Source organism: Meriones unguiculatus, chromosome 8 (genome assembly GCF_030254825.1).
Source record: "Meriones unguiculatus strain TT.TT164.6M chromosome 8, Bangor_MerUng_6.1, whole genome shotgun sequence".
Classification (NCBI taxonomy): domain Eukaryota; kingdom Metazoa; phylum Chordata; class Mammalia; order Rodentia; family Muridae; genus Meriones; species Meriones unguiculatus.
This window is the reverse complement of record NC_083356.1, coordinates 36,586,152-36,612,965: the sequence shown is the minus strand read 5'-3', so window position 1 is coordinate 36,612,965 and position 26,814 is coordinate 36,586,152. Positions and strand designations below refer to the sequence as shown.

The 26,814-nt window shown below is 35.4% G+C and overlaps 1 protein-coding gene across 11 annotated transcripts in view; it reads right to left on the bottom strand.

Annotated features, from left to right (window-relative positions):
- Window positions 1-26,814, bottom strand: part of Cyrib (CYFIP related Rac1 interactor B) — a 126,498-nt gene that overhangs the window by 22,486 nt on the left and 77,198 nt on the right. For 4 of the 11 annotated variants that reach the window (XM_021645403.2, XM_021645405.2, XM_060389358.1 and 1 more), the window contains 2 exons: window positions 18,356-18,394; window positions 3,993-4,075 (listed from right to left, as the gene is read on the bottom strand). In XM_021645403.2, coding sequence (XP_021501078.1) covers window positions 3,993-4,065 — 73 coding nt within the window. In that variant the 5' untranslated portion in view covers window positions 4,066-4,075; window positions 18,356-18,394. Of the gene's footprint in view, window positions 1-3,992; window positions 4,076-4,966; window positions 5,051-18,355; window positions 18,395-24,411; window positions 24,437-26,814 lie in introns of those variants that run through there. The other 7 variants (XM_021645407.2, XM_060389362.1, XM_060389361.1 and 4 more) reach the window with 4 other exon arrangements.

The following is a 26,814-nucleotide window of genomic DNA, read 5'->3' as shown; positions in this document are numbered from 1 at the left end:
ATTGTGATAAATGGGCTTTCTGCTTCAATCTGACGTTCATTCACTCAGTAAACACTTATAACCTATCTACCTAAGTTCCATCAAGTCAGGAATCAAAATGCACACTGCACCCCACTGGCACAGTACATGTAACCTTACTACTTAGCAGGGTTTCCAATGAACAGTTTCCAAACAAATGGAAACATAATTATAAATAAGGCCCCAGCTTTTAATTAAAGGAGGCCATTATACATCTGATCACATATTTTCAAAAAGTATTTTAAAGATGCTACTAGAATAAAGATATTTCCTAGAATAAGGCAAAAGCTATTGAAAATATGCAAGAGATTAACTGGAAAAAAACATTGGTCTTAAAAGTGAGTACAAATATCTTTAAATAAAGAGGGAAGACAGGCAACACAAAAAGATGTAAAAAGAAATGTAAGATTTAATGGGAAGGCACTCTCGACAAACAGAAAAAGGAGATTCCATTTCTCATTTATAAATGACCACTTCTACAAAAACACTAGTTTGATTTACTTTGATATACGTACATCAAGTTTAACAAATACTAAATTTCTAGGCTGGGAGGGGACACAAAATCAAAAAGTCCCTCTTCTGTTCCAAGAAACAGAATTAGACAGTTGCTAAAGACTTATCATTAGAATAAGCTATTAATTAACAATCTTAACAGTAGGTAGCTCTAAGAATTAGAATAAGTTAAATACTGTTGCCATTTTTGTTTTATGTTATTTTAAAACATGCTGTCTTTAGCGTACCTGCTACCAAATATTATGGAACAGTTCTGGGCCTACTATCTTTAATATCACTTAAGAATTCCTGAATGTAAAGAATATGACATTTTGCTGAGCACAGAATGGCATCTGTGCACAGAAAAGCACTGTGCATGCTACTGATTCTTCCATAGTAAGCTTCCTCACTGAGCTGTAAATTCACCCTCTAATACCCAACTCCAACATCATCTTACTAAATTCTCACCTTCTGATCTATACCCTGAATGCAAATTATGTAAATTAGATTGTGATTCTTCACTTCTTTCCTATTAAAAAGACTAAGCGGGATGGAACCTTTGCATACTGAGTACCTACTGACTGGTATACAAGAGGTAATTCTAAGTGTATATGGATTCAAGGTAAACCTGTAAAGGGGGAATGGGCTAAAGGAATAATGACTTCAACACAGTCGTTATCTGTGTAATTATTAAAACCATAAAATTATGTTTAAAATGCTTGGAAATATGTAACTTGATTCATTCTTATGCCCCAAAGTCAATACAGAATGTTCTCTGTCTTAACACCACTGTGCGTTTTGCTGTTTCTTTCCAGTGTCCTCCATAACTAAGATTATATATAATTATTTCTGTAGAGCCCAGCTGTCGAGATGTGCAGAGATGGGTCCAACCACTAAGAATGACTGGAATAATAGACTTAAACTACTGTGGTGACCTGAGTATTATTTCACATTCAAGAAAAGAGAATCGCCTTAAATATTTTAACCAAATAATGTGGCTTTATTAAAATAATAAATGAGAACTGGCAGATAACTGTGTTTGGCAAACTTGACTCTGGTACACGATAGCTAAAAAGAGAAGCTATCTAATAGGCTAACGTATTTATAGAAGTTTAATGATAAAGTTCCCAAGTTCACAATTGAGTATTTTTTTTTTAAATACAGGAAAAATATGTAAAAAATAACATTAAGATCCCACAAGGGTCAGAAGCCAATGAAAATGTACCTCTGCATCTGAATTAGAAGTTAGGAGCGAATTCTACCTGGTACACAGTGTGTCTTCACTGAGCTTCTTTTAAGGTATAGGAGGAAATAGCAAACAAAGAGCTCTACACTGGCTGATAGAAGCAACATTTTATACATTTTAAAACATTTTAAATGTTTTAAGCTTTAGAGTTGACTCAATGATTAAGAGCAATTACTGATCTTCCAGAAGACCCAGGCTCAATTTCTAGCTCACAGTTGTCTGCAACTCCAGTTCCAGTGGAGAGTCAATGCTCTCTTCTGGTATATAACAGCACTACACACATGTGCACAGATATAATGAAGGCCAAATACATATTTTTAATATTAGCACTTCTTAAAAGTTTATTAAGTTGGACGTGGTGGTGCATGCCTGTAATCCGGTACTCGGGGAAGCAGAGCCAGGCTTATCTCTTTGAGTTTGAGGCCAGCCTGGTCTACAAAAGCAAGTCTAGGACAGCCAAGGCTACACACAGAAACCCTCTCTCTCTCTCTCTCTCTCTCAAAAAAAAATATATATATACACATATATATTTTTAAAGGTTCACACATTGTTTTACACCATTATTTTTGTTGTTGTGACTTAAACCCATTTCTACAATTAAATTAGCTTTTTAAAATATGAAGAGAATGATGCAAATGCCCCCACCCCGACAAGCCAAGATCAAGTAATCTTTTCCAGTTCTACATTTAAATTCATGGTTCATACTTTAATAGAAGCTAGCTTTATAAAAAGATCAAGTGCCAAGTCTTGAACAAGATCTTGACTATATCAAAGCCAAGATTCTGCAAATATAAGACATTTGGGACAAAGAAAAAAGAAGACAGAAGAGCAGAAGAAAAATTCAAAGGACCAAGTTTCAAACAGAGCAAATAAACTAATACAGCTTTAATGTAAGTTGCCTCATCTGGAAGAACATTCTTTAAAAGTCAGCAGTCTGCTTAACATCCTCAAGCTGATTAAAATCCATGCTAAACATGCACTTAGAACAGCACTGTTCAATTGTTGAGAAGGGTCAAGAAAACTATTGTTCATCTGATGTTCATTAATAGAAAACTAATGTTCCCTAAAATCCCAACAATTTAATGGTCTTGATTTTAGCCTTCCTCCTTTACTAGTCTACACACAGCACCCAGACTGTAACAGGTTTTTGTAGAAATCTAGTAAGTAGGAAAATATCAGAGACTACAAAGTATTCTATAAAATGAAAATATGTTAAAAACAGGTCTGTTTATATAAAATACCCTGGCTTATAAGATAAGTGTGGATAAATGGGTTATAAAATAGAATGAACAATATAGGAACTAAATTGAAGGTGAAAAACAAATGGCTCTCTTTTCAAGGGATTTGCTTTTCAATATCAGAAAGTCTTAAATTTTAAGTACTTAAAAAAGTCTGTTCAAATATTAGGAATCATATGATTTACAGCTATCTCTTCACCCTTTCCTAACAATTTTCTAATCATCAGTTAAAATAGCAACATTCACACTAAAACACCAATTTAAAAATCATTTTTCTCAATTTGACAATCAGACAAGCTGAAGCAATATCAACAGCCAAAAGCCAAAGCAGAACATGCACAGAGCTCAATAACACTTACCTGCCACTCTTAGACCACAGTACAGTAAGTCATGCAACACAGAACAGATATAAGGCAAATTAAAGGTCTGTGAACCTATTATTTTTCTTTTTACTAAGAGACAGAATAAAATTAATTCCTGAAGATCATTTTACTTTTTAAATTATCTGAAAAGATTAAATAATTTAGGTTCACTACCTTTTAATATTATGCCAAAATTACTGAGCTCTGAATCACCTTCATGAACTGACCCACATTGGAAGGACTTTATATATGCATATGGAATAAATGGAACCTAGTCCATTTTTCTCAATTGTAATACAATTTTCCCTCAAATACTGCTTTTATTAGTATAAAAAGGTAGCAGCTTTTTTCCTTTTCAATTTTTTTTTGTGTTTTCATAATTGTTGGTCTTAAATAACAAAATAGCCTCCAATTACAAGACAAAACTTTTTATAAAATTCAAGGAGATACTTTACTATTGAATTTGATTTATAAATTATGATACAGTTCTAGAAGGAATGAGAAGTTTTACTCAAACGATTCACAGCTCAGTCATGCAAAGCAGTTAAAAGATGGCGAAGTGGAAACATTCATTAGTGCAAGACAAACGCAGTCTACTGCAGGCAAAGAGAAATAGATATAAAATCATCTTCTCACTTTCAAAATCAAGGAAAAAATTTGGCCCCTGCTCAAGGTCTGTGCATGTCAAAACTTTAAGAAGATTCCCCATGTTAAGGTACCTGTCAAGACAAGAATGAGAAAGAGAAAATATCCCTTTATAAAAAGAACATCTGAAATTGACTTAAAGTAAAATAGTAACAGGGAAAAATGTTCATTAGGCCATGAATTCATCCTTCAGGTTACCCAGACTGTGCTCTGGCAGACAGCAAAACGGGTTCTCAAGGTGCTGATGTGTAGGACCTAGAGGTGAAATATGGTTTTTCCTGTACATAATGGCACAATTGTTGCTCTAATTCTTCTCAAAATTCTCCCAAGACAAGTTTCATTAATGGCCTTATAATGAAAAATTCTTTAAGTATTCCAATAGTGCTAGTTTTCTGAAAAAGAAATTTCCAATAAAGAATTATTCACAAAAACTTTCTAAGTATAGGAATGAAACAACAATTTATTTAAAGGCCAAATATTAAGGTTTGGCCAAAGCTCACCTTCACATCTCATTTTAAAATGTAAAACTTACTTTGTATATGCCAATGGATACTGCAGGTATCCCTAACCAAATCTGTAAAATTTGTGGAAGCTATTTTAAGTATTCATGCAGCACAGATTTTATTTCTTAAAGCAAAGTATTATAGCATGATAAGTGAATAGACTTTGACATAGTCACTAAAGCATACTATTAGAATAGTCATCATAAGGCTACTTGCTTCATGGACTAATGAAAGGACAGCACTGGCTACAGACTCAACATGATTTTAGCAAATGAGAAACTAAAGAATTATACAAATGATGGTGATGCTTGCCTACAATTAAGGAAAAAAGTCATGCAACCTTTGTTTGATTCCCCATGTTTAATTAACAAATATTCTGGCTGGCCTTCACTGTGGTGTGAGTATAATTCATCTTCCACCTTTACCATTATGCACCAGCTGTGAAGGGCTAAGGAGACTTACTTTCAAAGTCCAAGAAAAAATGTGCTGCATTGTGGTCTATGTCCCTGGTTAGCACCTTAATGAGATTACCCATGCCAGCAAACCTAAAAATAAAAATGGCAACATCATTTAGTTCCAGTTAAAGGCTAAAGCAGAGGCCTGGGGTTCGAGCAAGGCTGGCTTGCTCATAGCTGCCAACAGGTGCAGGCTCATATGGTTCTCACACTGATAACTTGGAACAACAAAAGTATACTCAGTTGAATTTATAGTTCCTGTCCCCCTGGTTCCATATATTTAAAAAGTTGTATAAGCAAGATGGGGAAAAATATTTTTACATATAACTTGTAATATTTACACTTGATTAACATCTATGCTAATGTTCTTTCTAAAAGATTCTGAGATACATATTCTAAATTTGAATGAACAGCAAAATTTGTTTTTCAAATATGTAAATATCCAGACCATTGTTTTAAAATTACTGAAGGTTTTGTCCTTCAATTTGAATCAAATCCTAATAGAAATACAAAGAAGACAGTATTTAACCACATTTAACCATTAGACTAAAGAAGGTATCAATTAATTAACCACTTAACAAAATTATTGTACAAATCACAATATTTTTCTCTTCTCTAAGGTTTACCAAAATTTTCTATCAACTCTTAACTGAACATCTGGCTATACAGACTGAAAAGTTAACCCAGCAAACACCACACACAGAACCAGCAACTGTTTTAACTTAGTAAGTGTGCATACATTTTAACAATAAAACACGGACATAATTCTTGCCCAAGGACTTGCCATGGCTCTGTGAAGGTGAAAGATGGTGTCAGGAAACCAGGTCAAACCTGGAAGCTAGAGTTAACAGGAACCATAAACAAACAGTACTGTCCGAACTACTCAGACCCACTTCCCTTCCAACTACAATATTCGTTTTCCCCAGCTGAACTGCATAGACAAAACTTACATGAGACTAAAATTAAGAGTAACAATATTTCTACAAAGGAAAAGAAGACACCTTATTACTCACCCCATTCAAAAACTCTGAAAAGACCTTGAACTTCAGTGTCTGTCCTGACTCTGACCTATCCTAAACACTATGTCCCTGTCAGCTTCCCAGGGAAGTAGTATATAGGTGTAGCACTTTCTTAGTCGAGGCCAAAGTCAGTAGGACAAAAATATTTTATATAAATTGCTAAAAAGTTAAGTACTAAATTAGATTATATTTCTTTCAAATAATATTCCTTCCAAATCATTCTCCTTTCTTCTTTAGTAGTGTTTTTGTGTATGCGTGCATATATACATGTCTGTGTGCACGTGTGTATATATATATATGAGGCCAAAGGTTGATGCCAAGTGTCTACGTCAAAGGCTCAACACCCTGTTTTTGTTGTTGCCTGTTTGAGACAGGGAGCCCACTGAACCCAGAGCTCATGATTCAGCAAGGCTGGCTGATCACTTAGCTTCAGGGATCTGCTTGTTCCTTCCTTTCCTGTGCATGAATTACAGGCTTTTACAACCAACTTTTATGTGAATGTTGGGAGATTCAAACTCACTCTTACAAGGCAAGCATTGTACCAACTGAACCATATTCCCAGCTCTAACTTTTAATTTATACTACTATTTTTATTATGTTGAATGTCCTGTTCAGTAGAATGTTCAGTGTTTTGATTTTGTATAATGTTTCATGCAAGTGGATTCAGTAAGTTAAAAGAAAACATTTAATAGTTCACTGTAATTATTTTATATATTGTACAAAGTTTAATACCAAGCTGTTTTTAAGAGAGTTGTCTTGTAGTCCTGGCTACCTGGAACTCACTATGTAGACCAGCACAGACTTATACTCTAATACCAGGCTTTCATATGAAAGGAAAAGGTAAGTATTTTTCCTAAATCACCAAATCCAAATGACCTCAAACTGATCAGGAGGAAGAGGTAGGTAAAGAAGAGGAAAAAGGGTGAAAAGTGAATCTACTCCATTTGACACAAAATAGCAGTGGTGATTTGAATGAGGCTTAGATATTTGAATACTTGCTCCCCAGCTGGTGGTGCTGTTAGGATAGGCTTAGGAGGTATATCCTTACAAGAGGAAGTATGTTACTAAAGGTGAGCTTTGAGGTCTGAAAGCCACATACCATTCCCAGTTTGCTTTCTCTGTTTTTTACCTTTAGTCCAAACTGTGAGCCCTCAGCATTCTGCTCCAGCCTGTGCTGCCATGCTTCCCGGATAAACTTTTAATCCTCTAGAACCATAAGCCCAAAAGAAACCCTTTGCAAGTTGCCTTGGCCCTGGTGTTTTATCACAGCAACTGGAAAGTAACTAATACAATGGTCTCCAACCTATCAATGAATTTTAAAGTTTTAAGTAGAATAAGGCCCATCTTTAGCCCATTTGTGTAACAAATATTGCCAAATGATTTTAATCAGTCAGCTGATCATCATAGTACTACCATAATGGTACAAAAGGGAGAGAGAAGGGAGCAATTCAGTTTCTTTTTATCTTTTATTGATATGTACACTTTGCCATTTGCAGGGAAAATGTTGGTACTAGCTAAGTTTGTCTTCCCATGTCTCCTTATTATAAATCTGCTTCTTTCATAATGTGGGCCTACATAGGTCACCACTGCAACATACCTGGTCATGACCTACTCATTCCCTAGTGTGATGATGTAGGATTTCTTGTCTTTTCATCACAATATAAATACTTACTTTGAAAATGACTGCTTATCTGGTATGGTATTCCTCAACCTTGGCATCACTTGGCTGGTTAATTCTTTTGTTACTGAGGGCTACCTTACACAGTTGCATATTTATTTAGTAGCATCCTGAGCCTCAACCCACTAGAAACCAGTCATACCGGGGAGCTTACAAACATAGAATGTAGTAATCACAACTGTCCCTCTGTGCCCTCAGGGCAAAATTATCTCTGGGAGAGAATGATTGAGCACAACTGTTGTTACTCAATGACCATATTTACTATAAACAGCTAAGGAAGGGTATCTCCAAATAGTGATTTCTAAGGAGGCAAAAGTACTTCTGGTTGACAACTGCAGCTTTCAATATATGACCATAAATACTAAACTGTCCTCCGAATACCTATCCCCAATGTATGTACTCCACACATTTAAAACAAACAAAACAAAACAAAACTCCTCAAACCTCTTGCCCATTCTGCCTTGCAAGAAATGACCTTATTCCATCTTTCACATGCAAAATGCAAATGTCACAGTCTGTAGCCCATTACTGAAGGGGTGGAGCCAGTGGATCCCAGGAGACTGCTGCTACACAGGATAAGAATGGTAAGCTACAGATGATTCATGTGAGAAACTTGGTCAAAACTAAGGAGGAGAGGGATAATGGAAGACATCCACTACCTCCCTGTCTTCCCCATGTGCATTCACAGGTACTCCCTGTGAATGTGTGCACCTGTGCACACACATCTGAACACACACCACACATGATGCTTTGTTACATCACAAATCTTAATATTGAAATAAGTACCCTTAACTCAAATTTCTAGCTCTTGTTTCCAAGAATAACTATACTTTAAGGAAAGAACTTCTAAAATGAGGAAAGATGTCCATGTCCACTTGCTTTACTAGTAACCTCAGGCCCTTTGCACCTATTCCTAACCATCTGAACACTGGTTCTGCATAGCTCAGAACCTGCCTGCTCTACAACAGTATCCTATCTTCTTTACAACTTGACTGTTAATTATACTGTCTACCATCAGCCTTCTCCACTTCTTCAACTCCCAATTTTCCAATCCATTCCTATCTGCCATCTACCATTAAAATGAAGCTGTCTCTGTTAAGGCCACTGAAACTTGCTTCTGGGTAAAATTTAAAATGCAGTTCTCATATTTTAACTTCATAAACTCAAAGTGTTTGACTAGGTTTATACTCACAATTTTCCAAAATGCTTTCATTTAGTATAATACATTCTCCCAAGTTTCCTTTCTATTTTATGGCTTTTCTCTTTCTATTTTATCCCCATTATGATATATGTATTTATTTCTCTTTTCTTAAAATTAAACAAAAGTATGTTATTATTCTCTTTCCTTCCCCAGCTCGCATGTAACTGCCTTGCTTCTTCTTTACAGAAAAACTCCTAAAAAGCAGTCTTCTGTGCTCATCATCCTTGCTTCATCACCAATTTCCATTCTGTTAAACCTAATCCAACCAGATTCTGTCCCAAGTCCACATAACTAAACTGCTGTGGCAAGGCCACCAAATAACCTCTATGTTGCCAGTTTTCAAGTCCCACCTACTCACCAGTCAGAAGCAGTTGACATACTGACACTATCAATATACTTTTTTGTCACTAGTTTAACAGATGCTATGGATTACTGCTTACTGATCCACCATCCTGATCCTTGATAACTGTTTCTTGCTAGGATTACTTCAAGGACCCAAAGTAATCACACTGATTCTACCCTTTTTTCTTCTGACAATCTCTTATCTTTTAAAATATATACATTAATCAGAGTATTTTTTTTTCTTTATAAAACTATACAATAGCTTCTTGCCATAATATAAAATCTAAGCCCTTATTAAGTCCTCCAGGACACTGTGATTGGAGCTGGAGCAATGGTTCGATGGTTAAGAGCACTGACTTTTCTTCCAGAGGACCCAGGTTCAACCCAACACCCACATGGCAGCTCACAACAAAGTATTAAGATTTTTTTAGAGCAAATTATAACCTCACCATGAATTATTAAATGCACATGCCAAGTTAAAAATATTTAATTATAGTATGGTAAAATAATTAAAACTGAGAAAGCAGACTTTTCATTCTGAGTGTCTCACAGTGTGTGACTTACATCCACTAAATTTACTTGTGAAACTGCACCCTTGCATTGCTTCAGCTACAGGATATGTGTGCTACATGTTTCCTATGGTGACATCTAGTGGATACACTTTTAACTTTTAACTTCATTGTTAAAATGAAGAACTTTAATTCAACTATGTAAATCTACTCATAAAGTTATGAGGTCATATATAAGAAATCCAATAGAAAGATCAGTACATGGAAGTAGAAATGAGTCACAACCATGATACTATATACACCAGACTTTCACAGCATCTGAGTACAACTTGAATGGCCTTTAGCATTACAGCTAACTGAAAAGTATGCAGGCAGGCAATACAAGGGTATTCAGAATGCTGTGTGAGGGAAACGCTCAAGATTCCTCTTGAAAAACCACTATCATTAAACCACTATAACATTCACTTTCTTAAACTAACTTTTTGAAATTCATTAACAGTGAAAATTACACAATTATATTTCCTTTCAAGAACTCAAAGGGTGGCCAATTTTTTACTATTCATATCATGATTAATACTAATAGCACTGTCCTATTAAGTATCAAAATGTCACCCTTGATGTTTCTTTAAAGTAGCATTCTGCTTTGAATTATGGCTTTCTTTGTCTATTGTGTTGCAAAATAAATATATGCCAATAGTTTTAATAATGATTAATCTGGAAACAGCATTTTTAAATGATTTTATTCTAGTATATATTTCAAAATTGTAATATACTGATATTAGGGGAAAGAACATTATTGGGAATGTTGCTATGGAATTGTAAAGTGGCATGGCTACTTTGAAAAAGAGTTTGATGCTCAATATAAAGTTTATGTGCTATATGTACACAAAGAATTATAATACAGTACAAATAAACTACTTCCAGCAACGAATTACTTAAAATAAATGAGAAACAACACATAGTATGGAAACTAAATCAACAAATTCCATGTGATAACATTAAGACGTATTACGTCTAATAACCATTTGGGAGGAATAACCATAATACAACTCCAAGGTTCCAATAATGTCCTGATTCTTCAACTATCAGTAGATTCAAGGGAATCTCTTAATCTTAGATTATTATAATGTACAAATAAGGTATGTTTCTTTTGTATTTACTAATAACTAGAAGCATTTAAAAATGGGGTCAGTCCGCCTCCCCCTCATGGCGGGGAGTAATCCTTGCCAGGCCACCGAGGAGGACAATGCAGCCAGTTCTGATGAAACCTGATAAGCTAGGGTCAAATGGAAGGGGAGGAGGACCTCCTTATCCATGGACTTGGAGAGGGGCATGGGAGTAGATGAGGGAGGGAGGGTGGGATTGGGAGAAAATAAGAGAGGGGGCTATAGTTGGGATACCAAGTGAATAAACTGTAATTAATATAAAAAAGAAAAATTTAATTTAAAAATGTGGTCAGTCACTACAGAGCACATGCATCTCATTCAAGTGTTTCTAACCAAAAAGCTTGGATTAGAATTCAGACACCTTATCTACTCTCAATACATATACTACAAAAACACAGATGACCTATTTGATTTAGCATTACACAAAGGACCAAATGATTTTATATGTAGTACACGTTATCTGATACTGATGGTGGCTAATGAAAATCTAATATTGAGGAATTCAGAGACAAATGGAGATACCAGATTAACAATGTGAAATGAACAAGGAAACCACAAAGAGGAATACCTAGTCCAGTCTCAGTAAGATTGGTAAGGACTCCCCAGAGAGAATAAGTTTTAATTCTTTCTTGTTGCTCTCTCTTTAAACTGAAAACTGAAGAAAATACACAACTAAAAATATAGTAACATTCATACACTTTACCACAGAGATTAAAGTTGTAACATAACTTGCATTTTGCCATTAAAATTATGTGGCTCTTTTTGTTTTCACAACCTGTTTATGACATGTGTTATTTATAGTGACAGCTCAATCTATCACCTTTTTTTGGTGCTCAGTGCTAAACAGTAATTCTTCAGAATTGCCTCAACTATTCTTGGCATTTAATTCTCTGTGTTATTATTAATTCCCCTCACCCCAATCCAGTGTCTGCTATGTTATGCCAATAGAAGGCTTGGCTCTGTAGAGAAAAGAAAAGGCAGCAGGAAAACAGAAGAACCCAGTTCTGGACAGGTTGGCAGTTGCTAAATAGTGAGAATGGGATGATGACAGCAGACTGTCTTTTAAATTTTCCTTTGTCTGTGAATGGAATCAGTACTAAAGCAAAGCTTTGTGCATGCCAGGCAAAAACTCCGTTTTTCCCCCACTGCTCTTGCTGTTTGGGGAAAAGGGTCTCACTAATTTGTTCAGGCTGGTCTTGTGATTCTCCTGCCTCAGCTTCCTGAACAGCTGAAATTACAGGCCTGTACTAACAGGGCTGGCTTTCTTTCCTTTTCACTGCTCTCTTTCACCCTGTCTTTCTTTGGTGTTCCAGTCTTTCTAATACCTTTGTGACCAATCCCCTATATCATATTATGTTTAAAACCCCCAGGCTAATCTGTTTATTAACTCAATGCTAACTTGTCTACCACTATTTTTCTTTCTGAGTTTTAAAAAATTCTAAATAAGGAGTTCTGTAACACTAGTTTTTGATGCTTACATAACAGGGAAATGCTTCCTCATTTAGTCTCTAACATTTCTCAACTTTACTCTTGTGTTGTTTATAGTAACAGCTCAATTTATCACCTTTTCTTTGTGCTCAGTGTTAAGTGGTAATACTTCAGAATTGCCTCAACTATTCTTGGCCTTTAATTTTCTGTGTAATTATCAAATTCTACAAAAATTCTGAAATGGGCTGGAGAGATACCAGTCACTAAGGTGCTTGCCAGGCAAGCATGAGGCCCTTAATTTAATTTGTAGCTATTTGAATAAGAATGCCCCCCACAGACTCATTTGAATGCTTAGAAAGTGACATTACTCCTAATGTGGTCTTGCTGGAGAAGTGTATCACTGGAGAAAGTATACACTGCTCAGTGTCTCACTCTTTCTTCTGCCTGCTGATCCAGATGTAGAAGTCTGAATTACGACTCCAGCACCACGTCTACCTGCATGCCTCCATGCTTCCTACCACGGTAATAACAGAAACCTCTGAATGAAAGCAAAGTTCCAATTAAATGCTTTTCTAAGCATTGCCATGGCACCCCTTTACAGTAATAGGACACTGATAAAGACAGATCCCAGAACCCATGTACAAAAGCTGTCCACATCAGAGATAGGCAGATCAGTGAGACTCACTGGCCACCCAGCACAACCTACCTACCAAGTTCCAGGTCAATGAGACCCTATCTAAGCCTCAAGTTGGATGGCATCTGAAGAGTATCATCTGAGGTTTGTCTCTGGCCTCTCTGTACCCATATGAACACGCACCTGCACATACTGACAAACAGCACCCCTTTCATTTTCATCTCTACAAAATCCTAGTGATTTTATTTATATTCAATTTATACTTCACTGAGGTAGAACTGTCACCTTACAGTATCAACCACCGCCACTTAATCCATGAGTATAGTAAGTTATTTGAATTCATTTTCTACTGCTAAACCATTTTTTAAATTCTCTACCATCAAATCACTTTAAAAGTGTCTATGATGTAGTCTTAGATTCAGCTTACATTTTTTGTTTTTTGTTTTATTTGCTTACTGAGAGACAGGGTCTCACTCGATAGTCCAAGCTGGCCTCTGACTCAGGACCCTCCTCCCTGAGACTCCTGCATTATCATGCCTGGTTCTCGATTTGGCTCTCTAATATTCCACTTTGGAGTATGTAAGACTGGTCTGTAATCTCTCTCTACTTGAGTGGCACTTTTACCAGGACTATTTTATATACAAGCTCTCTGTATCCATTGGAATGGTTTACAAATTACAAAACATGTTATTTCCTCAATGGTTATAATAGCAACGTTGGCCAAAACTATACAGTGTTCACCTTTTTCCTGTTTGAAACTACTCTAAAGCAGACACACTTTCACACAGCCAATTTCAACAAACATTTACTAAATTTATGAATTTTTTTGATGAGTACATCAAGAAACCTTAAAAAAAAAAATGAGGACCACCCCATAGAACAGTGCAAATTTATAAATTAGGGAATAAACATATGGACCGTGTTCCCGTGAAATTATAATTCAAATACAAACTCCACAAACATCACAGAAATCAAGAGCAAGGCTGGAAGGCAAATGTTTACAGCTAAGATACTAAATTGGCATTGGCATAGACTGGAAATTCTTTCCATGAAGCCCTTTAACCATCAATGCACTCATCGTCAATAGTGGTGCTCATGTGTGTAAACCCTATAGCAATGACCAAAATACTTAACAGCAAAATTATCAAAAGCATTATGGTTTTAGGTTTTAGTTTTTTTCATGGAGAATATGGGACATTACTATCCTGTACAGAGACTAGAGACATTACTATCCACTTCATACCAATATTCCAGGCCATGTCCTCAGACTTCTTAGGAAAAAAGAGGGAGGAGCTCAGAAATCAGCCAGATTTCCCAAGTAGGAATAAAAGTCCAGCGCTAGTGACTTCACTGGGGCTGAAATAATGACTTTTAAATTTTTGCTTCCATTTTCTCCTCCTCCTCCTCATAATTTCCATTAAATATTCTCCTAAGTCAGGTGTCTCTTATTTTCTCTGTGGATCAAAGGCTCTTTTTGTTTCATGTCCCTGTAAGGAGTAAGACATCACATCAAATGGTTTTATATTTGGTTAACCAATAATTAAGAAAATCTTACACTAGGGAAGGGACCATCTATGCTAAAATGGGAGGCTCAATCACAGCCACTTTTACCAAAGTTCAAATTTTCTCTATAACACCCAAGTAGGTATCGAGTTACTGCTTAAATATTTTATTGTGTAGAACTTAAGCTTTAGATTGTAGCCTATTTTTAGGGGGAAAAAATTTAAGCTAGTCATTGAACACACAATATGTCATGAAACCTGGCCTCAAGAATATGGAATCTGCATACTATATACTAAGCTGAAATCACGCATGTGCTAATTTTTCTTCATTTATTCCAGTTCTCAGTGATCACCCACAACTAAATCTTAAAAAATCCTTGTAAATATTTAACAGGACTTGAGGTATCTTCAAATACATAAATAGGAGGTTGAAAGATTTGTTATCCATTAGACTATCACACTATACTCAACTTATAAATTTATGTCTCCTAATTAGCACATGAGGTTTGGCTTCTGAAAAAGCAAAGCTTGTATGTTTAGGAGACACTATAAAAGAGTTTCTTTACCACTGTAGACTAAAGGAACAATGAAAGTGGACCTTTCCATGTGGTGACTATTAACTGTTTTACCCAAAGTGTCCTACAGAAAACATGGGTTTTACCCAAAGTGTCCTACAGAAAACATGGGTACTTTATCTACTAAATGATGGTATAATGAATGAAATTCAAAAATAACTGAGAAAAATCTCAGGTTATTGAAACTACTGGCACTAAAATTGAAAAAAAAAAGTTCAGCAGAAAGATGTTTTGCAAGAATGATTACTACAGGACATAGATGCTAAAAAAGTCCTTAACTAGTATGATTTTTTACTAGGGCTGGCATAATCAAAGAAGCTAGCACAGTGAAATTGTTTCCCATGTTTTTATATTTAGAGCTTAAAAATCATTCTCCTAAATAAAACACTTCCAGGCTCATTATAATCAAACAAAATATAAAAACAAAAAAAATCCATACATTTTCTCTGCTTACTTTTTTTTTTTTTTAGGATATGTACTTGAATAATCTTCTATACTTATGAATCATTATCTCTTACAATGCTAATCAGACTCTGGCAGTAGCCATTCATAACATGTTTATTTTGCCAAGTAGGTGGTAATTACAAAAAAATACAGTTTTGTTTTTTTCATTATGTCAGTTTTAAGAAATATTCTTTTATTTTATTTGAAGAGTACAAACAAATCCCCTTGGTAAATTTCAGCTTATTTGAGACAGGATTTACTATGTAACCCAAGTTAGACTCAAACTCCAAGGCATTTTAAAATAACAATGTAAATTTTTAAGGCAGATTTACATACAAACATTAAAAAAGCATTTTTCTTAGTAGAATAAAATTTTAAATGGTTTTAAACCACTGTAAGATCAAAAATATTATTCATGTATCATAAACCTAACAAAGTATGTCATTAGGTATTACAGCTTTTAAAGTTTCACAAAGCATATAGTTTAGAAATATATATATATAAACCAAAGTTCAACTTAATTTATTGGTTTAATATTTCTATCATATGTCCATAGTTGCTGGGAGGGATAAAAAAGAACATAAATGAGAAAGGACAGAAAGTGTGCACACCAAATAAAGGGTATGTGAAATGTTGGGGAAAACTCAACTCCTGAATCTTGTAAAAGGGACCTAAGAACTAGAGAAATTCAGTGATTTAGGTTAAACCAGCCATTTCCTTTAACAAACCTGTATCTAAAGCTTTTAAGAATATCTTTAAAATGGAGTACTGAAGCCAGATCACACTTATAGAAAGAACTCAGTGGCACCACTACACAAATGAAAGCCAAATACCACATTCTGGCCCCTTCAAAACCAACAACAGTGGTACTTTTGCAATCAACCAAACTGCCATAGACCTGCCATTCCCTGAACCAAATACTCTTTCCCAGAAAATGATGTTTCTGTTGTTGCTGACTGGTAAACAGAAGCTTCTTCAAAACTATTTCACAAACTTCTAACTTATATTATTAGGATATTTCAAAGGAATGAACATACACTCTTCTCCCCTCTGAACTGGAGACAGGATCTCTCTCTCTCTAGTAGGCAGACCACAAACTTGCAATGCTCCTGTCTCAGCCTCCAGAGTGCTGGGTTTACAGTTTTGTATAACCATACCAAGCATCTTTTTTCTTTTCAGATCAATTATATAGGACCAAAAAACCCACACTCACTGAAGGAGGATGAGAAAGGAAGGAGGATGTGGTTTTTCATTGTTTTGGAGACCACTGTGAATGCAATGTCTGAACAGGAAATGTTTTACAGACTTCTACATGAAAATAAGCAAGTCTCTCAATCAACAAGCTACAGTAGTAAAAGCAGTTTCCATGAACTTGGTACTAATTAAAATTATAGGTATTTTCATATTACAACTATATGCATCCAAATAGGTAGCAGTGGTTAGCGGTTGTTCTAAAGCAGTGGTTTTCAACCTTCTTAATGCTGTGACCCTTTAAAACTGTTACGGTGAACATCCCCCAACCATAAAATTATTTTTGTTGCTACTTCATAACTGTAATTTTGCTACTGTTATGGATCATAATGTAAATATTTGTATTTTCCGATGGTCTTAGGCAACCCCTTTGAATGGGCTATTCAACTTCTCCAAAGGGGTCATGACCCACAAGGTGAGAACTGCTGTTCTAAAGCTTACACTCTGGTGGAAGGGCATACCAGCCTATCATAAATCTGCATTCATAATATATGTGACAGTATTTCAATTTAACTGGCCGCCTCACACAATCATGAAAGAATCATTAGAACCATTACTATGGGCCAGAGATCACAGGCTCCTATACATTAGCAAAGATGTCCTAGGCATGATAACTGGTGACACATAGATCAGAGAATATAATGACAATTCTGAAAGGTCCTCATGAGCACTGTTATATCTATTTTATAATAAATGACTGGTTTTGAAATGTAAGTATGTTTTCCTTTGTAACTTAGAAGACATAATTTTAAGAAAAAATATTTATCTTAAATATTTTAAGTATTTAAAAATTTAAATTAGATATTTAAAAATACCTTAAAGTTTAAAAAATAAAAATATTTTAAAAACAATTTTTAATTAAAGACCACAAAGTACATTTATAAAAATAAGATTTTTAAGTATCTATAAACTTCTGTAAGTAAGATATTGGCAAAATAAATAATAAAAGAATTACAGATATTTATGTACTCAAGACCCTTCAATTGTTTTAGTATTTATTACTTCTAATATTTTTAAACATTTTAAATTAATCTTTGCTATTTATTTAATTTGTATGTGTTCATGTACACATGTATGTGTGAGTGTACACCTGGAGGTCAGAGGACAACTAGGTTCTGGAATTCCAACTCAGCTTTCAGAGTCATGGCAAGTACTTTCACCTCCTGTGCTGTCTCACTAAAACCTTTGGATATTATTTTTAAAGGATTAAAGATAGAATTCTTATTTAAAAGACAGAACTCTTATTTAAGACAATGTATAAAAGTATCTTTCTTTCTAAATCCCAATGGATAGGTATCATATTCTCCTTCCCCTTTTTTCTTTCTCCCCCTCTCTTTATACTATTAAATTTATATATTGAACTTTTATTGCTCAATCCTACTGATTACAGATAAACAATGGAGAAAGGAATCCAATGAAAACCATATACCTCTCCTATTCAAAAGTGCTGTCAGTGAAAGTTCTTACTAATTTACATGTTTCCCCATTACTCCCTATTATAAGCAAGAAATTACACAGTATTATCTAAATTTACTTCTAGTAATTCAATATAAAAAAACTTTTACCTAAATTACATTTTCTTAATGTAGGTTTATATTTATATATTATTTATGTTTCAATGATCATTTCCCCCAAAGACATATTTACCTTCAGCCAGTGCTGGTGATTCTGTCCTTGTCCTTCTATCTGTTTGAAGAAAAGAAAGGGGAGAGTCTAAAACATCATACTTTCAATTAAATCATTACAAACTAACTCAACTGTAAGTACCCGAGTTTCCCAGACCCATAGAGAACATAGTGGCACATGCCTTACCACCCAGTATCAGAGGGGAAGGGAACACAGAGATTCTACCAAGTCCTTAGGCCTACTAACAAACCACTTCAGGTTCAGTTAAAGACTGTGAGACATACACACACACATGCAAGCACGTGACTTCTGGGCTCCACATGTATACACACAAACACCTACACAAAAAAAGCACAAATTATATATACACACCATATCACACCACACATTCATGAATGCTCTAACACATGTATTTCCTTGGACGAATATAACCACTATAATATGACGGGCCTACTACAAGAAAAGTATATTAAGCCCTACAAGAACACCAACAAATGGTAAAACAGCAAGGATTAAACATTCAAAGACAAACAGTACACCAAAAAGATAACTCAATTCTCAGTGTACAAAAAAGGTTAAAAAAAAAGAGAGACAATTGGCAATTTCTCTGTATCCTGATCACGGGGGGGGGGGGGGGGGGGAAGGGACCTATTTCTGTAGTTACCATAGTTGAAGCTCACCTGGTGACAGTCTTCAATGCCAGGCTTATTTGAGGTGTTAAAACTCACATTCCATGATAATAGCCCATCATTTACTACTAGCAGATTTGGCAAAAACCAAAGGAAGCCACAAAGTACTTTTAAGATGGGTTTTTAACCACTTGAAAATGACTATATTATAATTTTGTAACTAAGAATATCTTAAAAAAATATCAGAGACACATTTCATTGTAATGGCTTAGTTCACGCATAAAATTATCTGACTAATGAAACTGTTTGCTTTTATAATGGAAATTTCTTTTCTTGATAGTTTATTTTATAACTCAGGAGTCCTGAATTTAACAAACACAATTTCCATGTAATACTACTGGGTAGCATCTTGGAGAGATGTAGCTCTGTTATCCCAGATGGTAAATGATCTTATGCTTAACACTGTCTTCTACATGCTGAAATGTGTCTCTGATATATTTTTTTAATGAGTCAACAAATATAAGCAAAAAGAGAGCAAATAAAGTCCATTCATCCAAGTCCTCCAGATTAGTTTTTTATTTGCTTGCTTTTTAAGGGCAGGGGTGGGAAAGAGAAGACCTTCTACAGGGGAAACGGGAGAGCTACGCAGAATACTGAGCATTGACTGCTGTCTGGCTATTTTCAACTCCTTAATTTGAAACAGTGTGTTAAAGTTACTGTGGGTAGAAGATTTAAAGGCTGGGCAAGAAACTAACCCTAACAATCATAAGGCCTTCTGGATGCCACTTCACAGTACAAACAAGAAGGCATATATGCCAAGGACATAGTAATGGGAACAGTATCCTGTTTAGTGATAACTAAGTGGGCATCTACTGTAACTATGCCACAAAACAGATAAGTCAACCAAAGAAACTGGACCCTTGGGGAAAAAGGCCAAGCCACTCAGGAAAAAGCCTACTGAAGCGTTAGCTAAAAGGAAGGAAGACCAAGAACATGGAGATGCGCCTCTTTCTACTGACTCCTGCTATCGATCTATTACAGAGATTATGACCAGCACCTAACAGACACCACAGGGAGTGGGCTACATAGGATGTCTTACTCCAATGAAATCTCAACCACATTTTCTGTGGCTTACTGACTGCTGTGGGAGTTTGCCTAAGACATGTCCATAAAACTCTAAACCTCCACAGACAGAGAACAGAATGTAAGAGTGTTAATGTAATGGCCAACTTTTGACCAACAGGAGAAGAGATCTGGTAAATTCCCTCTTTGGCTCTTATTTGAAAGTACGGTTTTCTTTTCTTCTCAAAGACTTCCTCAAGAACAAGTCAGTTGCTGACAAAAGTGACCTGCTCAATAAGACATCTTTGAATGGTCTTTCCTTCCCATTTTACTCCCCCCCCTTCCAACTATTTCTTTCTTAACAGTGCCCCACTGAGACACCTGCAACAAAAGTCTGTTTAGCACTATTTCTGAAGTGAAACCAGATTATTTATCTTCTAAATCACCCTATGACACTGAAAAGTCCTCAGTCTCCTTTCTTGATCTCTTCTTCCCTCAAACTCCTAAAATTGTCATGTCCAGGGAACAGTTCTAGGTCCTTTGCTCCCTTCAGGATCTCACTCTGATTCACAACTTTATTGAATAGTTAGATAGCTCAAGCTTTCTTAACAGGCCTCTCTAATTTGGCACTCACACAGTTACCACCTACTCACTTTCTCCAAGGGATATTTAAACTTTACATGTCCCACACTGAACTCTCCTTTTTCACTACTAAAATCTGATGTACTTGAAGTAACCTCCACCTCATGTGACAACTCTGCCTTTCCAGGTTTTCCAGTTAAAAATCTGGGATTCCTCATCCACTTCTCTCTCTACTCTCCATGTTCTACTCTAAAAGCCTCTATTAGTTGTATTGTATCTACAAACTCTTCAGGTTCTACATAAGTCATAAAGGTTAGCAAATACAGAGCTAGGAACACTTTAGATAGAAGTGCTAACTAGGGCAAGCACACAGTTGTATGCTTTATCCAACAGTAAGGCAAACAAAATACTATGCAGACTCTGGTGATCAATCCACTGATTTGAAACTTCTGTTTTAGAACTTCATACTATCTAAAATTTATTAGAGTATTAATCCTAAATCATTCATTTTCATCTACATATGTGAGTCACTCATGATCCAAGCCCAACATCACTGTGGTTTATCCACAAAAAAAAAAAAAAAAAGCTTCTTGGGTCAATGTTATTATTACAAATGGAATGAACAGCTTTTTAATTTATCTTTCTTGTAAAAACAAACTACTTTCCCTAATGACTATTGCAGCAACCCCAAAATAAGTGGTTTGGTTAGCCACTCTAATAAACCAGAGACAAACCAGTATACATGCATAAAACCACAAGGGAAGTTTTAAGTCATTTTATCAAGTTCTTAATAAACCAATACCTAATAAAACAGTAGCAATTATATTCACCTTTGGGACAAAACATCAAGTCATAAATAATACTATGAAGAGCAATCCAAGCACCACTTAGTAGCTATAAACCTAGAGGCTTTCCAAGTTAAGTGTTAAAAACCAATTCTTTGCCTCCAGCAAAAGGTAAGACATATAAAAAAATAAAAATTTAATAAAAAAAAGGTAAGACATAAAAAGCTGTAGTGTGAGAACATTCAGCCACTGTATTAGAGCTATGCAATAACTAGCTACAAAACCTGCTGAACTCAATTGGTTCATGGTTACCTTGATATACAGAGAATCAACTTTTAAAATCATCTTAGAAACAGAAAGAAGCACTTGGATTGATTAATGGGTCACTGACCAAGTTCCAAAATCTGATAATAAATATCATAAAATATCCTATATTTCTTCAAAGAGGAAAAGAATCAAGCTAACTATGGTGGTTTGAATGAGAATGGCCCCTAGTTAGTGAAACTTTCTGGGAAGGATTACAAGGTGTTACCTTGTTGAAGGAGGTGTATCACTAAGGATGGACTTTGAGATTTCAAAAGCCCACCTGTTCTCAGTGTAGTCCTCTTTCCTTCTTATTCTCTTTCTCTCTGACTCATGCTTGTGGATCAGACTTTAGTAAACTCTTTAATATGGCTCCAAAGCTATGTCTTCCTGCCTGCTGCCTTGTGCCTCACCATGAAGGTTACAGACTCTAACCTTCTAAAACTGTGAACCCCAAATTAAATGGCTTCTTTTAAAAGCTACCTTGGTCTTGGTGTTTCATCACAGCAATAGAAAAGTAAGTAAGACACTAACCTATAAAAACAATTAAGAGAAATAGAACAGATGAGAAGGACTTGTGTAGGTTGTAATTTCAGAGAATGAAATTAGAAATGGTTCTACTATATATAGCTACTAAAAAAAAATCAAAATGTATTATGTACTTAAACCAAAACACAAACCACAAGAGACATGATGATGAAGACTGTGATCCCTAGAATCACAACATGTTTTACTATGAAAGTTAAAATATATAGAAAAATGTACTCTGCAAAACAGCACCATATAGTGCTCTGGCAAATAAGAGAATGTATTTATAGCTACAGGTATGGAAAATAGGTAGCAGATTTTCTGTTGCCTTGTGCAAGGTGAACTTTGAAAAATGGATAGAAGTTAGAAAAGTTGGAAAAGAAGATAGACGTTCACAAATATTCTAGAGATGGGGCTTATAATGACTGTGCAATAAAATGAAATTTAATAAGCAGTATTAAATAATCTCATGGAAAACAACCCCTTTGCAGCCAATATACTGTAGATGGACTACAGCTTTTTTTCAGAACTAAATCTCAATAATATTGTCTTATTGATTATTGAAGGAGTAATATATTAAAATTTAAAGGATGATAAAAATTTTATAATAGAAAGCTGTTAGCTGGCATTTAAAGCTAAAGCAAGTGCTGGAGAAATGCTCAGTGGTTAAAAGTGCTTTACTGCTCCTGCAGAGGAGCTGGGTTTGGTTCCCATGAGGCACATGGCAATAAGGCCAGCTTCAGGAGCTCCAACACCGCCTTGAACTACAAGGACTCTTACATACACATGGTACAGGTTAAGTCTGGCATACACACAAAAATAAATTTTACTAAAAATAAAGAATATACAAACGTTTTAATAGTTCTTTAACATTCATAATCAGGAGGAACACTTACAATAACTTAGAAGAGGTAGGCAAACATTAAACACACACATAAAATATATACTTCCTAATAATAAACTAGAAGTACTACAGCATGAGTTAGTGTACGGGGGTTCTAGATGAAGTAGACTAGAGTTGAATTTCACTTATTTAAACTGTTATGTTGTTGGATGTGTGTTTCATTGTTTGTAAAGTGAACACTTGCACTTATGTTAGGAATCCTTTATTTGTAAAATAGCAAACATAATCTCAAGGAATGTGTGATGATTAATGGAAATGAGGTTTTATTTAACACGGTTACAACTGGTCTTATTTATTATTAAAAATGGAATAAGACACACATATTTCTCCACTGTGGTATTATATACCATTAAAAATAACCAAGCTGAAGATACACCAAAGCTCAAATTCCTGAATAAAAATCTTGACCTTCAACGGCACATTATGCCATGCTTACTACTATACAATAGCCCAAGAGCCTTATTCCCTCCCCACCCCCCAAAAAGCAAAGGTTACATTTAAGGACTCTTTTTTTTTTTTTTGCTAGAAAAATACAAATACCAAGGTACTGTACAACATAACCACAGGTACTGTATGAAAAGATTCAACCTACTGTAGAGCCCAATAACCTGGGATGAAATCTCTTCACAAATGACAAAAACTGCTCATGTTTTAAATGAATACAGCTTTCCTTGTGGTTATTCCAAGGATATAACTATGTAGCATTTATACTGTATTAGGTATTATGCATAATTTACACATTATTTAAACTATAGGGCAATATGTGAACAGATGATTTCCAAATGCTATGCAATTTTATGCAAGAGACGAGCATTTGCAGATTTTGTTAACATCAGGGGTGGCCTTGGAACCAATGAGTATTCAGGGAAAAATACACCACCAATTTTAAGTCTCCAGTATATTTTAGTATTTTTAAATTGACAGCATCAAAATACTTGCTGGCTGTGGTAGCACAGACCTGTAATTCCAGCTCCTGGAAGGTTGAGGCAGGAAGACTGCCATGAGTTTGAGGTCAGCCTATACTATACAGTGAGTTCCAGGCCAGCATGGGCTACAAAATGAGCCACATCTCAAAATAGCATACAAAATTCTGCCAACTATCAGGGAATCAATATCTAGAATATATAAAGAACTTCAAGTCAAACACACACACATGCAAACACACACAATCACTGAATTAGCTACAAGAGTGCTATTGCCTGGTGTCTTAGTTGGGGTTTCTATTACTGTGATAAACACCATGGGCAAAACCAAGTTGGGGAGGAAACGGTTTATTTCACTTACACTTCCACATTGTAGTTCATCAATGGAGGAAGTCAGGACAGAAATTCAAACAGGGCAGGAACCTGAAGGCAGAAGCTAATACAGAGGCCATGGAGGGGGGGTGCTTCTTACAGGCTTACTCCTCACAGCTTGCTCAGGCTGCTTTCTTTAATTTCTTCTTCTTCTTCTTTTTTTTTGGTTTCTTGAGACAGAGTTTCTCTGTAACAGCTCTGTCTGTCCTGGATTTGCTCTGTACACCAGGCTGGCTTCAAACTCACAGTGATCTGCCTGCCTCTGCCTCCTGAGTTCTGGGATCAAAGTCGTGAGATATCTCGCCCAGCTCAGTCTGCTTTCTTATAGAACCTAGGGCTACCAACCCAGGTAGCCCTACCCACAATAGGCTGAGTCCTCCATGAATCACTAAGAAAGAAAGGAGGGGGAGAGGGATGGAGGAAAGCAGTTCCATCAATAAATGGCTAATGAACTAGTATAGTTCTCAAAAGAAACACATTTTTGACAAATATATATTTGAAAAAAAAAGTTCACTTTTTTTAGTCATCACAAAATGCAAATTAAAACTGTTTTGATAACTAGGAACTATTTTTAGTATTGAATATCCTTCGCCATCAAGAAAATACAAATTTAAACTACTCTTCCCCCACACTCTCACTGGCTAACATCAAGAAAACAAAACAATTCCCTACTAAGAATGTAGAGAAAAAGAAACATGTACTAGACTCAGACAAACAGCACAATTTCTCTGTGTAGACACACAGAGAGAGAAAACATGAACACACATGTGCGAACACATCACAGATAAATTGTTAGTAACAGTTAAAAGGATAACTTTGGGTCTTAATGGTTCTAATTCTTTTATTTTTTTTTTACAATTTTAAGGGTTTTTTTTTAATTGAAATATAGTACATACTAAACACATAATGAAAGCGGAAATAAAGAATCAAGAAATCTGACAGTACTAAATGGTTCAGTGGTTAGAGCACTTAACTGCTGTTCCATAGGATGGAAGTTTAGTTCCAAGCACCCACATCATGCTAACTCTAAGAGCAGTTTCAGAGAACTTAATACCTTCCTCCGTCCTCTGCAAGCACATGCACTCATGTAGTATAATACAGACACACATAAACAACTAAAAATCTGACAATATCAAATAGCACCCACCTGAGATTTAAAATGTCACCACAGAAAACATATCATGGTACTATTAACACTGCATATCCTTTGACAATGTTATGCATCCTCTAGAACCAAAGTTACTGATGGTTGTAAGTTGCCATGTGGGTGCTAGAAATAAAACCTGGGTTCTCTGAAAAAGCAGCCTGTGCTCACAACTGCTGAGCATCTCTTGCCTTCAATCCATCAATATTTATGCACCATTAGAAATTATCCATTTATTGTAACTTAACCAACCCCTTCCTAATCTTTTTTCAGACAAAAGTATTTTTTAAGCCCAAAGGTAATTGTTTATAGTCAACAGCTAATTAGGAAATAATTACTAATGTGACTAAGCTTCTTTTCAGGATGAGATTTATGATAATGGATCATTTACTTCTTTTTGTCTGTACTAAAACTAGTGTTAAAGTGTGAGTTACATAATTTCTTGATGATAATAGCTCCTATTCAGATAGAAATGAGGTGATCATTTTTAAAGTGCCTGTCCTCTCCTATGCTAAGCATCTGGGTCCAAATTTTTGGGAAACAGATATTCACAGGTTCTGAAAGTATTATCACAGAGAAAGACCTTTGAGGAAAGGCAGATCCAAGATACACTCTAAGTGAGAATTGTTATAAACAAGCCCACTCCTCAGGAGCTGCAACCATTTGAAAATTAAATAACCAGGGAAGGAAAAAAAAAAAAAGCCGTTACTCTTTAAATTATCAAAATGAAGTTTAAGACTTCCAAGGAACAGAGATATGGGACACATATTTTAACAGTGTAAGAACCTAAGAACAGCTGATAGTGGTTTTTAGTTTTTTTTCTTCACTATGTTGCCCTGGCTGGCCCTAGAACTTACTGTGTAGACCAGTCTAGCCTGGATCTCAGAGATCTGCCTGCCTGTGCACACATCCTGCCTGACAGTGTTTTATTATTGTTATTACTATCATTATTTTAACAAAGTGTTCCCTCTATGATAAAACTGTTCCTTGTATTTCATAATTCCAATTTACCCATCTGGGTCCATCTCTTTAATCCCCTAATTTATATGCTTTCTCGAATACAACAATGAAATTACTTATTCTTTAAAAATATTCCTAATCTCCAATTTACTGAATAGATTTCCTATCATCAGGTAGGATAGGTATCAGAAATCCTAAAATCCACTTCTGGCTCTCTTTAAAAATAATTTTGTAGTCTATATGCGTATACAATATTCATATGGATGTGTGCACATATGTACATGGCAT